The 17,046-nt window shown below is 35.5% G+C and overlaps 1 protein-coding gene across 1 annotated transcript in view; it reads left to right on the top strand.

Annotated features, from left to right (window-relative positions):
- Smp_163180 (hypothetical protein) overlaps positions 1-11,187 on the top strand; it is a gene marked incomplete at its 3' end in the record, with an annotated part of 28,574 nt that extends 17,387 nt beyond the window's left edge. Inside the window, exons 11-14 of the mRNA XM_018790159.1 lie at positions 2,247-2,452; positions 4,336-4,610; positions 6,776-7,048; positions 10,876-11,187. Coding sequence (XP_018655530.1) covers positions 2,247-2,452; positions 4,336-4,610; positions 6,776-7,048; positions 10,876-11,187 — 1,066 coding nt within the window. The remainder of the gene's footprint in view (positions 1-2,246; positions 2,453-4,335; positions 4,611-6,775; positions 7,049-10,875) is intronic.
- Positions 11,188-17,046: the final 5,859 nt, after the last annotated feature.

The raw sequence follows: 17,046 nt of genomic DNA, 5'->3' as shown, positions 1-17,046 counted from the left end.
AAACTGTCATTCTTTTTGTTTGTTTTCACTAATTATGGAGATGTCCCCAGTTGAATCATAAAGATTCACTAATAATAATCTTGAAATATTCCCCAATATAGATCAACTGCGTAACGCGACCAGTGATAACCCTAGACTTGCATGGTTAACCTTGAGTTGAGGCTGAGTTGGCCATGAATCCTATTAGTCCAGGACGTATTCCCAGTTTCTAGTCCGATAAGAGAACACAACAGCCAAGCTTCTACTTATCTATGTTTGAGGCACTAAATCATTATATCTTAACCACACATAATTTGTCTAAGTCCATCGCACCTCAGGTAAGAAATCATATTTTACATACAATCAACCTGTATGTGACACAGAACGGAGCAAACGGTACATAATTTATCAGCATTAATTAAGGGATAATAAAATGAATAGCAATAATCAGTAAGTTCGATGGAAGCTCCCAATAAAGGGAACACAGAAATACAATAATCCAATTATTCAATAATTATACAAAAAAAGATAACAGTTGGTAAACTAGTTTTAGAAATTCCAATTTTAATACTCTCTCCGTTATTGACCTGTTGCCATTTATTAGATAGTAAAAGGTAAGTTAAACAATGCAGTTTTCTTTATAACTATTCTATGTTACTACAGGAATATATGTTAGGGATCTGATTAGTTAGTCTAGTCATAATCTTATCAACATGTCATTGTGTTTCACTAAATTTTACTACGATAATCATACTTGCTGCAAATGTACATATAATAAGTGATGTATAAAAGTTTGAAATATCTATATTCAAGACTGTGTTATGTTTTGACACAAGAGCCAAAAACAGGTCTTTTTTGAGATGATAGTCTTTAGGAAGCTCCATCTCTTTCCCAAATAAACTTATGGTCGATATAAAAAAACGTTAAGGTAAATGAAAATGTTTAATTTTCATAGTTTTTCAGTTAGTCAATCAGCTACAACGTAGGACCAGGCACATTTATGCATCGGTCCAAGTTGCCATACCTCGTTAGCACGACAAGATCAACACCGAATTCATAGAAGTAGTTCAATTAATGGTGGTAGTATATAAAAGATAGGTTGTATATAAGGATATAGTATAGTAAGGAAGAAAGTTATGAAGCAATTTTAATCCCAAGGTTTAAGGGAAGATAAAGAGTGTATACACCTACGCCATTGTGATCGATTCTGAGCCATGTCACCCAGAGTCTTCAACCATTAGTTACGATAGTCACGTGGACCCCAACCAAGTAGTCTGTATCTACCAACATGACTCAGACTAGAAGTTAGTGACTTCAAGCACTGATGCCACGTTTTGGTTTGGCTGCCCCTAACTCTCTTCCAACCATCCCCTACACTAGTCAGCATAGCGCGTCGTTGTAATCGGTGTTTAGGCATACGTAACACGTGGCCTAACCATCTCAGTCGATGAAGATTCATGACTTCATCAACTGATTTACCATCATTTCCTAATACCTTGTGTCTAATCTCACTAATACTTACCCGATGATCCCAGCAGATGCGAGCAATATTTCTAAGACATCTGTGGTCAAATACTAGTAACCTACGAGTATCTTCTACTCTTAATGGCCATGTTTCACAGCCGTAAAGTAGAACAGAACGAACTGCTGCGTAGTATACTCGTCCCTTAATTGATAGACGGATATCTCGTCTTCGCCATAGGTGATGTAAGTTGGCAAAAGCCAAACGAGCTTTTTGAATCCATGCTGAGATTTCGTCAGACACCAACCCATTAGGACTGATCAGACTTCCAAGATAAGTGAAGTTGTCGACGCGTTCAACTACTTCGCTCCCTATCCTTAGTTCAGGTGTTGACGCAGATCAGTCCTGGATTAACAATTTACATTTAGATGGGAAGAAACGCATCCCAAACATCCTGGCATTATTACTGAGTTCCAACAGAAGACTTTGCATTTTGTCAGCGTCTATACCAAACAGGACTATGTCATCTGCGTATTCTAAGTCGATTAGTGGACTCCCTGGTAGAAGATCAATTCCTGAAAATTCAGTCTAGGGAGAGTGCTATTTGCAGCAAAAGGTCTATAATGAAGTTAAACAAAATGGGGGTAGTGCAAAGCCTTGTCGGACACCACTTGAGGTTGTAAAATCAGATGACAGTTCGCCATAAAATATTCTGGATTTTATGTATATGTGTATATGTTTTGTATTAGGTTTTCCGGGTTCATAGACAAGGTAATATTATTATTCACTACATTATCATTTTTAGTCATGGAACCAAGCGGAAATCTGAATCAAAAGATATCTCCAATATTGTACATGCTTCAAGCAGCGAAGAGATCACTACAGATGATGAAAATGTTATTCAAGAGGATGTTGAAAATGGTTACTCTGAAAATTCTCATTCTATTGTCGGTAAGACTCGTGAATCTATGAATATGGGCGATATTATGAGGTCGTTACTTGAAACTAATGGTTAGTGTAAATGTTGTGTATATCCTAATTTTAGCTTCACAATTCCCTTTTTTTTCTAACTCATCACCTTAAAGATACCCTAGTATGTTAACGAATTTCGTGTATAATTTATCATTTGTTAAACAACAAAGCTGTTCGAAACAGGTTGCCCTAATGTTTAATCTATTAATCTATTTTTAATAATTATCTTTCCTATATGGTAAGGATTAACAACTGGCAAATTTTTCTTGGACTTCTTATTTATCCTTATGTGACTAACTTTCAGTGTCTGTGACAATCAGTATACATGACTTTGTACATGCTATACTTTAACGTGCGTCTCTTTTTATAGTTTCCTATTAATCCCGAATGTCTATCCCGTTTCAAATTGATAACATTGTTTTCCAAAAGTGAATTATAACCGATGATTCCCACATTAAACTTATCGTCGAGTAATAACTTGTTTCCAACTGGATTGTGATACTATGTAGATTTAATGAAACAACGCACCCGAGATTGACTGCCTTAACTTCTCATAATATTTACATATGAAAATATGTAATTAATAAGTGGTTTTACAACAAATTATAGTTATTCACATTCAAGTTGGTGAACTCAATAATAACGTTTGAATTTTAACGTATACAGGCACAAAAATGACTAGTTGAATGTGACCCAGCAGGCGAATATGTATCAATCAATGAGAAAACAGCTTATCGACGGTTTTGATGGAGTTTTGTTCTCTGAGCTGGATGGTTTGGTCGTGGAGCTTTCACCGTTCTTCTGAACGACATCATCACAAACTTCAGGTAGAAGTGAAATGTTCGGATTTCTTCATATATGGCTCATAGCTCATCGTTCTTCTGAACGATGAAAGCTTCACGAGCAAACCATCCAGCTCAGAGAACAAAACTCTATAAAAATCATCCATTTGAGCTACAAATCTCCACTATCTCATTATCGACTGTTTGTTTATCCATAAAATATAACAGACGACTAGATTATAGTTACTCATAAGTAGTATAGTTATGACACACAAATTTCCCGAAGCTAGCTGTCTATTTTGTTTATATTCGTGACTGGCTTTTAAGGCATCATGTACCTGATGAAAAGTGTACAGAACTGTGGGAGATTGTTATGTTGACGAGCTGTGATTCGAAAGTTCATGTTTTCTTACTCTGCCCATTTCCTCGTGATTATAATATGTTATCGACAGTGTGCGTTTGAAATCTGTCACAACTGGGCACCAAAAATGTTGTGTCGTCTGAAATACTACCGAATGTCCAAACTGAAGCAGATTATTTTCTTATGAAATCACTTCCAAAGCTTTTGATATAGAGGTCCAATATACAATGCGGGATAGTGTCAGGAGATGCTGTCCCTGAAATATGTTCATACGCCGTTCGTTCTCTCAGTATCCTCGAAATCATGTGCACCATTGATTTGGCATTACGGCTTCCAACACCTCTATGTAAACCCGCCGTTTCGAATTATCTAGTTTAACCACCAGAATTTTGTTTTCCATGCTCTCAGTTTCGTAAACAGCACCCCGTCTACTTGACGGCAACAAGTAGGAATACCTTGACTGTGGATATAAACACAGTCATATGCGAAAACTTTAAGGGTATACCACACTCCACCTATGACTAAAGCAGGCCATTTAAAGGCTTTCCATTATGTTCATAATAGACAAGATATACAACACTATAACTACTTTGCTATCATAAGGTTGCATATTTTTACTCTCTTGTTGCACTTTAGATAGTTAGAATATTTATTCGTTTAAATACGTACATTTTGGAACTTGGCAACTTAGACCGATGCATATACGTGCCTGGTCCTACGTTGTAGCTGACTAACTGACTGTATATTTTACCGATTTGTTTTTTAATCACTTGGTTTAGATAAAATTTTGTCAAATAATAATAAGGGTTCAATGAAACTCGCAAAGGCGCAAAATATCAAGTCATGTAAAGCACAGAGTTTATCCTTGATTAATTCATCACAACAGAAAACATGTGATGTTCTCACAAGTGATAGTGATGAAGATGATTTAATTCACCTTTATGGCCCTCATTCTGAATATTCAACCTATTTCAAAGACTGTACATCTTTCAGTTCGACTGATAGTGAGAACGTCATGGATAGGTCAAAACACCAGAGTAAAGAAGTTAAATCTGTAAGTCGTCCCGAAAAGTAAATCATTTATATTTCCTTTTGTCCCATATCTTAGATAATATAAATCGATTTTTGGCCTGAAGTTTTATTTGAAAGGGGTTTTTATTTCTGAGTCTAATGACATTTAGCAAACTACCCTAAAGGCTTTTCGTATTTAAATAACCTGTAAAAACATATTTACACTTTTTTCTCTGAACTCATAAGTTCACAAATATGTTTCAATATTAGTAAAGGGTAAATTCATCTACATTTAAACTGTACCTCCTAAGAATCCTCAACCATAACGATTATCTCGTTACTACTAATTAAATAGCTTACATCTGCCAACGATTCAAACCAGTAGTCAGGGAATTCATAAGGAATGCCTTATCTTGATTTAGCCTTGATTTAGCTTTCTTCCAAGCTTATACTACTGTGTTAGCCAGGATTGGACAATGAAGTAGTCAGTGGTTGGGGACATGAAACTCATATCCTAAACACCTCATTTGATGCAGATTCGCAGTCGTGTCAACCGATCTGCTATCTTTGGCTTGTGCCATATGTCTAATCTCGTCCTTTCTCTTTCAGTTAGTCTGTCATATGCGAACAATACTCACAAGAAATTTATCAGGAAAAACAAATAACTTTCGAATATCATCTACTTTAAGAAACCACGTTTCATAACCATGAATATTTTGCATTTAAATGTAGATAGATAAAACTTGAGATGGTGAAGATTTTTAGCTCAGCTGGATGATTTTGGTGAAGTTTGGTTGTCTGAGGTGGTTTTCTCCTAAAAATTGATTTGGTCATATGCTTAGTGATATTTCACACTAACTTTAAGTACCTGATTGTCTCACCATGTTGCTAGTTTTGTCAGTGTATATATGTGCTTTATTCGTGTAATCCATCACATTTGTATACTTAAAATACGTATTCTACTATTTATTTCTCTTTTCCTGGAGGGAGGGTAGTCTTATGGTTGCCTATGTATTTGAATCCCTAATTCATCTTTACGTATACAAAATAAGTAGTATTACTTAATGCTTAAACACTTATTTCTGAACACTTTTAATAGCAATTGTTACTCGGTTATCCTTTGTAAAGCCACTTAATTCTAAACTTTATTGATTAATCTTTTTCCTAGATGGTTTACTGATTATAATAATTGTGTTAAATACATAGGGAAACGAATATGAATTTTCGTCAAGCAAACTAATAATTCGTAATATTGTATTTCAATTTTCCATTGATGACTTATAGCAACTGAAATAAAATAACCTCTACGATATTGTACAAGTGAATTAAATAAGATGCTGTCAATATAAGCCGAGTCAATGATTACCTATCTAATGTTTAGGTTAGTACCGGAATGTTCGGACCAACATATGATGCCATTGTGCGTAACTTAAAACTTCCTAGATGAAGGTAGGTGGTGATATAACATTCAGCCAATGGTCATGACCGAAATGCGATCGCGTTTTCATCTTTTCTCTGAATTTCCAACTTGTCATCATGCCACCGAACGATAGCTTGATAGTTAGAGCACTGGACTTTGAACTACTAAACTACAAGTTTGAACCGCACCGCATCTACTTTCGTTCATGTGGCCGGATAGTATCATTAATCCTCATATAAAACAACTTGACTGGCTACATATTCTTATAATTGGTTACTGGGTTAAATTTAAAATAAAATTTAATCTCGTTAATTCATTATATTAATCTCTAGTCTGCATGTGTATGTTTCAGCGTTCCAATTGTTTAAGTGTGAATATCAATGCTGAATAGAGTGATACCGAAAATAATAGAATAATAATTTCGTGGTTGAATCAATTGGACTTCAACATAAATAGGTTATTTCTTGGAACTTCTTCTCATCTACACCTCAGCTTGAGCAACCGGATTGTATCACCCCTGAAACAAACTATAGTTTTTAGCCGAATATTCAACAGTTAGATTATGTCGAATGATTATATCACTCAAAATAAGTTAACATATTTTTCCCCTTAAACTAAACAAGTTACTATCAAACAGGTTATAATAACACTTTGTTTCTACATACTGTTTTTTATTTGTTTATGTACCGTCATGTGTCACCAATTTCATATTGTTATTATTACCATTACTGTTACTCTTCTTCTTCTTCTTACTACTATTATTATTATCACTATTATTAATGTTCCAGAAATCTATAATTCATTGTCATCGAACAATATCTACAACTAGCAACCAATCACATTCTTCGTGTCTGTCATCAGATAATGAAAAACCCCATGATTCAATTTATACTTCATCTAAAGTTAAGAAATCATTTTCTATGAAAAAATATCTATCACAATTAGAAGACGAATTAAAAAATGAACCAGTTAATGTTGGTCGTTTCATTCCAACTATGCATAAATCATCAATTCACGGTAAATCGTCTAAATACAAAGCTAAATTGTTATTTAATGCAAAAGTAAGAGAACTTTTTTTTTTCGTTCGTGTGTATGTATGTTATTCACCTATTTCATTTGTTAAGTTTTTACGTGTGATAAAACGTTTGTCCGAATACAATTTGTCGAAACGTGTTTTCAAGAGTGAAAGTAGAGCAGTGGACTTTAGTCACTAACTAACTGCTTAAGAAAAAAATTACCGAGTCTTTATCTTCATTAAATGATGTATACATAAACGTTGATTAAATTAGCAAGATTGTATTATCTGTACGTTTTAGTCTCCTGTTGATCTGACTCCGACTTGATCGTGTGATGATACCAACGAAGCATACACACTGTCTACCTCGTATATAATTATCGACTTACTTCGCGTTAGAGAATAACGGAATAAAATAAGTCAAATGCGAGGATGAATTTTGGATACGTATATTTCATACATTCAATAATCCAGACAGACCATTAGAAAAACGAAGCGGATAAGCAGACTGGAGAAGGCAAATGTGCCAACTGATTTTGGTGAGTACGGAGTATCCACCTGGAGGAGTTGGAAAACCCTGATTCCAAACCAATGGTGCACATGGGCTCCAGAATCCTGAAGGAAAATTTGGCGTATAAACCTATTGTTGTTCACCAGCCACCATAGGACTGCATCTCCTAAAGTCCCTCCACTGCCTTGTGGATTAAACCTTCAGCTCAAAGGCTCGGTTTGTGGCCCCCTAAGAAAACCACCTGCTTCGGATTGTGCGCTCGAGGAGTATCCCAGCTTTCACACAAATTGAATGATGAATACAATTGGAAAAATTATTCTCGCTTCAATTCGCATTCACATAAATCACGTTCACAATCGTTTGATAACATTCATTTTTGTTTTTTTAATGCTACGTCACTTATCTACTCCCTTTTATTTTCATTGTGTGTATTTTATTTTTCAACTTATACAGCAGCTTGCCTATGGTGGAAACCCTGTCCTATCTAAACGATCTCAAGTCACTGACTGGCCGAAAGTTGAATGCCGCCATCGGCGACAAAACTAAACTAGTCTTTCTGAAAGCACGTACACAATTCAAACTGGCCTCCTCCAACGTTTGCAGATTTATGCAGATCGGACAACAGATAGGGTTGGACATGTCTTTAGAAAGTCTCAACATCGATATCTGTTACCTATCCGGAAAGGCCTGGTGGTCGAAGCGTGTCAACGAGTTTGGAGCAGTAGCTGCTTCTGATAACTACCGGAATCTCTTTCAACTCATTTGAGTCATTAGCAGAAAGAGGTCTGGTGTGAGTGACACAATATGTGAAACTGACGAGATGTCAATCAATATCATCTACTGACGTCTTATACGATAGGCAGAGTTTTTTGAGGTGAAGTTCAACTAGTCTGCCGCTCTCACGAAATCGATCAGACTATGTAGGCAATGGTGGTGTGGATCTGTTGCCTGGAGAAAGACTTCTCGACCTTAAGTATGTGGATGATATTGCCTTACTGTCCGATGATACCCGAACCATGCAATCCGCACTTAATCAGTTTTCAGTTAGTGTCCGTAGGTATGGCATGTGCTTTGCACCTTCGAAGTGCGAAATTCTTTTACAAGACCGGCAGGCCCCTTATCCTGTACTCACTTTGGGTAGTGGGCAGATAGAAATAGTCGAGATGTTCGCGTATCTGGATAAATTCGTAAGTGCTGATGGTGGCGTGGGTGATGAGATCAATTCACGTATGGTGAAAGCCAAAACTGCTAATTCCAATCTGGGCCATCTTGGACGCCTTCGTGATGTAAATCCGGCTGTAGAGGGTCGGATCTACATCGCGTCAGTGAGAGCAGTTCTGCTCCATACTTGTAAAACCTGGCCTCTGTGAGTTGAGGATGTTATTCGACTCTCTGTGTTTGATCATCGTTGTCTCCGAAGGATTATTGACAGCCGGTGGCAACGCCATGAATGGATCGATGTTAGACTGCCATTAGAAACCTAGAAGTACTGGACGGTCATTTATCAAATGAGACCGAAGATGCCTGGTTCGAGTCCCGCGTGCGGGATCGTGAGTGTGCACTGCTAAGGAGTCCCATACTAGGACGAAACGACAGTCCATTGCTTCCAGATTTTCAGTGGTGGCCTAACATTGATCCATTCATAATACAAATCTTAACAATCTCCACAACTCTCTACTTGACTGTTATAATTGACCTAACCTTGTAAATAAAACCACAAATACTTACAATCAGATATACTCCTAAATTTTGTTAGTAATTGTGCATTTCATGATAAAGCATCCATTGTCTATTTATACATATTTTTATTATCAAATTTTAATTTTCATGTAAAGCGAATGAACTACAAATAGAAATTTTTAAATGAGTTTTATTAAACAAAATACAGTTCAGTGAACAATGTTTTCTTCACGACAATGTTATTTACCAAAATTATGCAAAGTTATTAATATTTATTTTTTACACATAGTTGTATTCTATAAGGTTAACAGTTGTTGAATCCTTAAAGCCATAAAACAGTCCAGGAAGAGAGAAGCTATTCATCTGTAGAACTCATTTGAATTCCACAGTAAAAATTTAACGTAGAAGTATTTTCTCTAGGTAGTATTTCGAAATGCTGATATTGTAGTTATTTTTTCATTATATTCAGATATGAAACAAATTGTCTCTATTAGAGGCATATCTGTGAAGAGAGCAGTAATAACTAAACCATATCATTCTCCTCGCCCCAGATAATATTAATGCTGACAATTGAATTAATGAAAGCAACCGAGTCTGAATTTCTATTGGACATTTGGGAATTAGAGGATGTAGGGAGTCGTTCATATCCATTACAGGGCGAAGGGGACATTTTCATTATGTAATTCCAGAATTGCATACAGCTGTGAGATAGCAGGACTTCATGGTCTTAGATATTCAAATAAGTCGTTATTGATTATTGATTAATCTGTTATCGTTACAAGATTTTTACCAAGTTCTGTTCAGTTTATTCGTTTCTTTAGAGCACTTTGTCACCTTTACCACTATAAAGAATAATTTGTCAATATAGTCTTTACAACCCTTGACGACGATTCCAATGTCTTTTTCTGGAAAAAGACACACTAAATCTTTATTTTCTAAAAGATTATTTATTTTAGATTCATATTTTTTTGAAAAGATTAACTTTTTAATGTATCTTGTGTTAATGCACCGGTAGCTCAGCACTTAACGATAACTGATTTGAGCTGTTCGAAATTCTTTTCCAAGACTGCCGTCCAGTCAAATATTCGTTTAGTAAAGCTTTCAAATTCGGGGGTTTGTATGAATTTCATTTATTACTTAATGAAACAATGAGTTTCGTCTGTTGATGTTTAATAATTGCTATTTAAGGAACCAACCGATTATTATTATTATTATTATTGCACTTTACTTTAGAAGTACTGACTGGTATCAGTTGTTCACGACATACCTTTTTGTTGTAGTGTAATATTTTGTATATATCCCATTAACACCTAATACTGCATCTGTTATATCGTTTTTGAAATACCGTTTGAACATTCGCAATACGAATAGATTTTTTTGCGGGCTTTTGTGAATTGCTTCATTCGATTGTTTGTCTCGGTTCACCTATACGATTCATTAGATGTAATAAATTTTTAGAAAAAGAAAATTCACTTTTAGGTATTGTCACTTGTATATACTGCGCGGTAATATGTGATGGTTGTAAATAGACATTGAATGGTCCTTTCCCAATGAGTTGAGTTATCTTATTTAATAATTGCAAAGGAAATTAAACTTACTTTTTTCAATAAATCTACACACATTCCCGCCCTTGACGTTTTCAATTTGTCTTTTAAAGTTTCCTTCTTTTCACCTTTTCATAGAAACCACGTGGAAATATTCCACTTGCCGAACCAGAGGATATAAATATTTGTCAAGATATTGTTGACCAAGAATCTGATTATTCTTTTGAGTCAGAAGAATCATCTTCATCATCAAACAGCATTGTAGAAACATCTGATTCTGAATTAGATCAATATGTCGCTCGTAATTTGGCTGTTTCTATGGAAGATCAATCGAATCATATCCACTTGCAACCTACCGGTCCTGCTGCTAATTTATTATCATCAATGGGTTTGCCTATACACCAAATTTTCAATTCGAAACAAAATACTAGTAGAAACCATTCTGAATAAGTGACTTGCATAGATACAAATTTTTTAGTTAAATTTATGGTTATTCACATTGTTAAGTTGTATTGGTATTCACTTGTAAATAAAAACTAGTTTATATATATATATATATATATATATATATATATATATATATATATATAAGTGTATATTCAGTGGTTTTGGAATATAGCTTCCTACACATCTTAGTTTTTTCTCTTGGATGTTGAGGTAGTTAAGCCCTCAGGAAGTGCAGACTAGCCCCTGGGTCGGATTAACAGGTTCAACAGGGGACCTTCAGGGTCACCACTTACCTATACGGTAACTTCTCAGGCGACGTCTCTGAATGTGGATGTGAATGACACGAGATTGGATACTCTAGGGAGCGCCAATTCCCTTAAGATTACCGGTACACCTTGCTTATTGGTACCAAATGGCATTAAACCTAAGTCTAGGGTTTTCCATTGGTTTCCTCCAGTCAATGACTTACAGGACGACCATATGTAGTTTTGTTTGTTTATTGATAAAATCTTTTCTGGATTTCTATTAGGGTAACAAAAAATAGTGGTTAAGTATTTTTCGGCACAGGTGAGTGATTTCTCTTATTTTCTACCAGTCAATCGTAAAACCAAAAATGTAACAATAACCTCATGAAAAACTAACTCGATATGAAATCATGATAAACTATGTCATTTTTCTGCATTGTATGAGCAGATTTCCGAACATTAATCCTTTGTTTCCCAATTAAACATGATAAAATTATAGTAAGTACAGGGTTGTGGAGATTGTTGAGTTCCATTAATATGATGAACGGCCATCAATTGCTTCCAGGTTTTCGACGGTCTAATGTTGATAGGTTCAAGATTTCAACGATAAAATTAGCTTTGAATAAGGGACGAAGTTAAGTATTTTGGTGAGACTACAATTTATGGACGACCTTTGAGCAACGCTAGTGTGACCTTAGGAATGTCCACCTACTTACTGAGGCTAAATGAGTGTTACAAACCAGTATGAGGAATTAAGATTATAATTTACAGTTGATGGTCAGGGTTAGTACCTAGAGTTACGGTTTTCATCACGAACTGACATTAGCTATGTTGGGATAGCTTCAGAGAAATACGACGGAGCCTCCAGAGGCCGTAAATGAGCCGAAGAGTTTCCATCCGATCAGAGCATGATGGAGCTTTCTAGAATATCAACGTGGCATACTAATATTGGACAGTGGCATAACATGCCTCTTCGCGGATTGGCTGAATTGTAGTGATGTTATAACAAACGCTAAGGTCTATAAATACCCATGATCTTCTCTACATTTTGATTCTTACCCAACTGTTATAACCACCTGGATGCCCTGTTAATGTATGACGTGGTAATACCGCCAATGAGAGAGCAGTGATTTATCAATCAGACTAATTACGCATAAAACCCGTGCTAGCAGGCTAGAGTACTTGTCGGTCCTGCTTTCTGCCTAGCCCAGCTACCTAAGTACAGAACACCAATTTTAGCCTCTGCGGTACGAATCATTATATTTCAAACATACTGCGTTTATATACCAATCAAACAGACCACATCGTACCATAAAATAGAAAATAATATCTGTACAAGATTCAGCCAAAAGCGGCTGTGAATGTGGGGAACAATAATTAATGGACTGGGTAAATCGTACAATAATAGTTCATAGGTCAAAATAAAGCATATAATAAGAGGGACACGAGCAGAATAGTCTAGTTAGTTAACAATTATACGTTAAAAATATATGTATCATATTGGTCCATAAGTGGTTCTCAAGAGTTACCATTCATAATTCTTATCGGGAAATAACACCAACAAACACTTCTCCAGCTTTATTCTGTTTCCTGATTTTGCGACTGTGGGGTTCTTTACCGTCGAGTGCCGTAGTTTAGCCAAATAGATGAATCAGTTTCGCGCCAAAATCCTAAGTCTAATTGGTTTGTTCATAAATTATAGTCCCGCCGGTGTTTTTATACTTCAGAGTATTTTAATAGTATTCCATCTAGCGAATTAAATTTAAGTGATAAATAGTAATCCAGTGATTTGTATGTCCAATCAATTTGTGGTATTAAGCGACCAGGAACTGTTGAACCTTGGTTTCTCAGTTTTTCATTGGAACTCTTGTAATTATCTTCTGAAAATATTCACTGATAAGCATATGATAATTATCAGCATAGAGGGTTTTTCGGGTTTTTTGAATTTTAAAGTTCACGTTGCGTTCTGACCTTAGTTATATAACCACTGGAAATCAAGAATCACTAGGTCCCTGCTGCCTAGTACTTCTTGGTTTTCAGTGGTCGTCCAAAGTCAGTACGTGATATGAATTAAAAATAATTATGTGTTCATTAGTGGTTAGATTCTAAAAGAATTCTCAGTTCTAATCAGGTTAACATGGATAATGTGGGAAGTTAAAAAGACATGAGTGATAGTTACGCTATATATTGAAAATGTGATTCGGTAGATTTTAACTCGATTATAAAAATGTATTGCCAATTTTAAAGGGTCTAGTTTGTAAACTTGATTTATTTATGAATGCGCACTGGAAAAGTTTTGATAATTCTTCAGCTTGAGTCAGTTAGTGATGAAAACATTTTTCTTTAAATTGCTCAAATCGTCATGAATCTCCTTTTTGAAGATCATGGATTTACCAATTATTATTATATTTATCTATTATATCCTGGAACCACCGAGTAAGTAATGCAGTTGTTAGGAAACGGGTACTAGGCAAGGATGGCAAATCGATTGAAGAAGTAGTGAAACTTCATCAGTTGAGATGGCTGGGACATATGTCACGTATGCCCAACCACTGACTGCCCCGACATGCAATGTTTTATGGTGTAGGAGTAGGTTGGAAGAAAGCTAGGGGCGGCCAGACCAAGACTTGGCACAAATCCATGAAGTCACTGACAAGTGAACTGAGCCATGTTGGTAGGTGTAGACCACCTGGTTGGGATCCGCGAGATGATAACAATCGATGGTTAGGGACTTTGAATGACATGGCTCAAAACCGTTTGCAATGATGGTGGTGCGTCCACTCTTTGTGTTCTCCCAAATTCTAATTTTCTGAATTCTTCATTTTCATTTCTTTTTTCTCTTTCCAAATCTATTTCACTGTACTATACTCCTTGAATAACATCTTCAAACCCTAATCTTTCGGATTACTGCTTATACTCTTACTACCTTTACCACTATGGAATTTGAATGGACAACTACATCTCTGTGCTAATGTGGTATGGAAACTCGAACTGATGTACGTCCGTATGAAGTTCTACGTTTTGATTGATTGATATTTATCTGTATATGAAAGTTATAGTTTCTCAACTAATTACAGTTTTAAAATATAAGATGAAGTGAAATGAATAAAGTAATTATAAGATGGTGGTCAACAAGAAACCCTGGACCCGGGTTTCGTGCTACTTGGCACTTGTCAGCAAAGTGTACCTGTAATCTTGAGGGAACTGGTGCTCCCTGACGGATTCGATTCCGTGTCACTGGATTTCCTGTTGACCACCTCCAACCACCATCTTATCTCAACATAGTGCACGCAGTGTCGAGCCATCTAGACTAGTGGCCACATTGCAACTTGATCGATAGCATTCGATCAGCACTAAGAAGCACTTGACACGCACAACATTGATCACCACCCAGTGATCAATCAATTGTGAATAAAGTAATTATCAATTAAAAATATGAATCACTGATATATTACAATTCTTTCATATTTAGAATAGTTGTCGAGAAACATGTTCATCTCGATGAAATTTTCAAACCGCATAAAATCAACGAATAAAAACATAAATTAAAGTCATGTATATTGAATTTTATTTTCTGCGAAAAATTGATTTTAAATTATAAAAAACAAACTTACATTCATGTTCAACTGATAATGAGCGTTTATTTCTAGTCAATTCATTATTTCATTCAGTTCTTCGACTAAACATTCACTATAGTTAAATTACTTTTTTATTGTGAAAATTCCCATTTTGACATTCAACAATTAAAAAAGGGACGAATCGAGCGAAGAAATTTCTTTTCAATTAGTTTTTCATCATGGCTCTACACTAATCAAAGTAATTATTCGAAAATTAAGCTGTTGCTACGTTGCATAATATGTAAAAGGAGAAGAAAGAACCAACAAAATATTTTGATGAATGGTCAGTAATATAGTAGTTATTGTAAGAGTCAAGAGACGAATGTAAAGAATAAGTTAAATACAACAAAAAAATACAGACTCCGCTATATCGATGGCTAGGGTAGCGAGAGTGGTTGTACAAACTTCTTTTGGATACAAAGGTTCGGTTTGTGAACATGGATTGCGATGGCTTCAGTTATGTGCAAAAGACGAACTCGTAAACCATGCAGCCAATTTGATGGAATATGGTAAATAACCTTAAAAGTTTAATTTAGTTCAACTTTATGACCTGTGTTTACCAAGTGAGTGAGAACAGAACTCTTAATCACTTTTATTTGTCCTTTGCTCAACCACGACGGATGGTGTTCTGTTATTCGTTGACGAACTTGCCGAATTGTACGCCCTATATAACTGGCTCCACAGGAGCAGTTGGATTGAAAACTAATTGAAAAGAAATTTCTTCGCTCGATTCGTTCCTTCTATTTGTCAAATGTCAAAATGGGAATTTTCGCTATATTGAAATGTTCTGAGCAAACATTTGCGCTAAATGTTCTCAACGAGTATCTGAAGTATAGTGCAAGGCTCAGCGAAGCGAAGGAAAATGTTGATTTTATAAAACAGTGCATTGGAACCAACTTGTATCCGAAATTATATTGGAAATCTTTACGCCGCTCTAGAGTTCGACCGAATGGAAGGACTCTCAAACGCTATGTGCTTAATCAAATTGATTCTCTGAACTCAAATACTTTTTTATTTATAAATTTATTGAATCAGTTCAATACTAACTAGATTGAATTAGTCTTAATAATGATTAAGGAACATAATTTATAATTTCATACAACTGTGGAGTCATACATGAAATGGAACAAAAGCATTTTAATGGACTATTGATATTAGAAGTTAGTTGGAATAAAACGAAAACTGACAATAAGGAAAATATGATTTGAAATAAACTCATGTAAAATAACTCAATCACAAATTAGTGGTAACTTGGTGAAATAAAAGAAAATCTGCCTTGTATTTGCAAAATAAGTACTCTGATAAATTCACTTGGTATTGTTTACTTGAATCTTGCTATAGATGTTCAGAACTGCAATTGATCAGTCTCTTATTAGCATATGTGCATACTGTGCGTATTGCCTCGATATTGCCTTAATTCACAAGAATTATAAACAAAGAATTCCAGTGTGAACATCAACTCTGAGATGCAGGTACACCCAGCTGACGAGTACCAAGTAGGACGAAACGCGAGTCCTGGATTCCACTGCTAGCCACTATCCATCTTTGCTTATACGTACTCTGATAGTTTAAATTTAAATAATATATAATAGTGCTTATCTAGTGGATTCATCTCTTTTTGAACTATTACCTCTACATTGAGTGATTTTTACTGTCAGTATTTCCAATATTTTGCTATTCGTTTTGTCATTTTTATCTTGTGTTGGTATGGTGTAGCACATTGGGCCAACACATAACTGTGATCAATCACACTTGATAATGACTGACTGACTGTTGCTCTGATGGCTCAATCGCTGACAACAATGATCAAAAGATATCATTTCTCTATTGCTTGCTTTGAAGTGTATTTGGAATTTCAGCATATATACTATTCTATGAAATTCAAGAACACAACTGTTAAATTCAGTTGCTGAATGAGAAAATACACTAGCAAAATGGTTAACTCACTTTTCCAGTTTTGAATTTTACCTTGGTTGACTAACATTCACAAAGCAAGCTAC

This window comes from Schistosoma mansoni, chromosome W (genome assembly GCF_000237925.1).
Source record: "Schistosoma mansoni strain Puerto Rico chromosome W, complete genome".
NCBI lineage: Eukaryota > Metazoa > Platyhelminthes > Trematoda > Strigeidida > Schistosomatidae > Schistosoma > Schistosoma mansoni.
The sequence above is the reverse complement of the archived record's forward strand: the minus strand, read 5'-3'. Positions and strand labels throughout refer to the sequence as shown.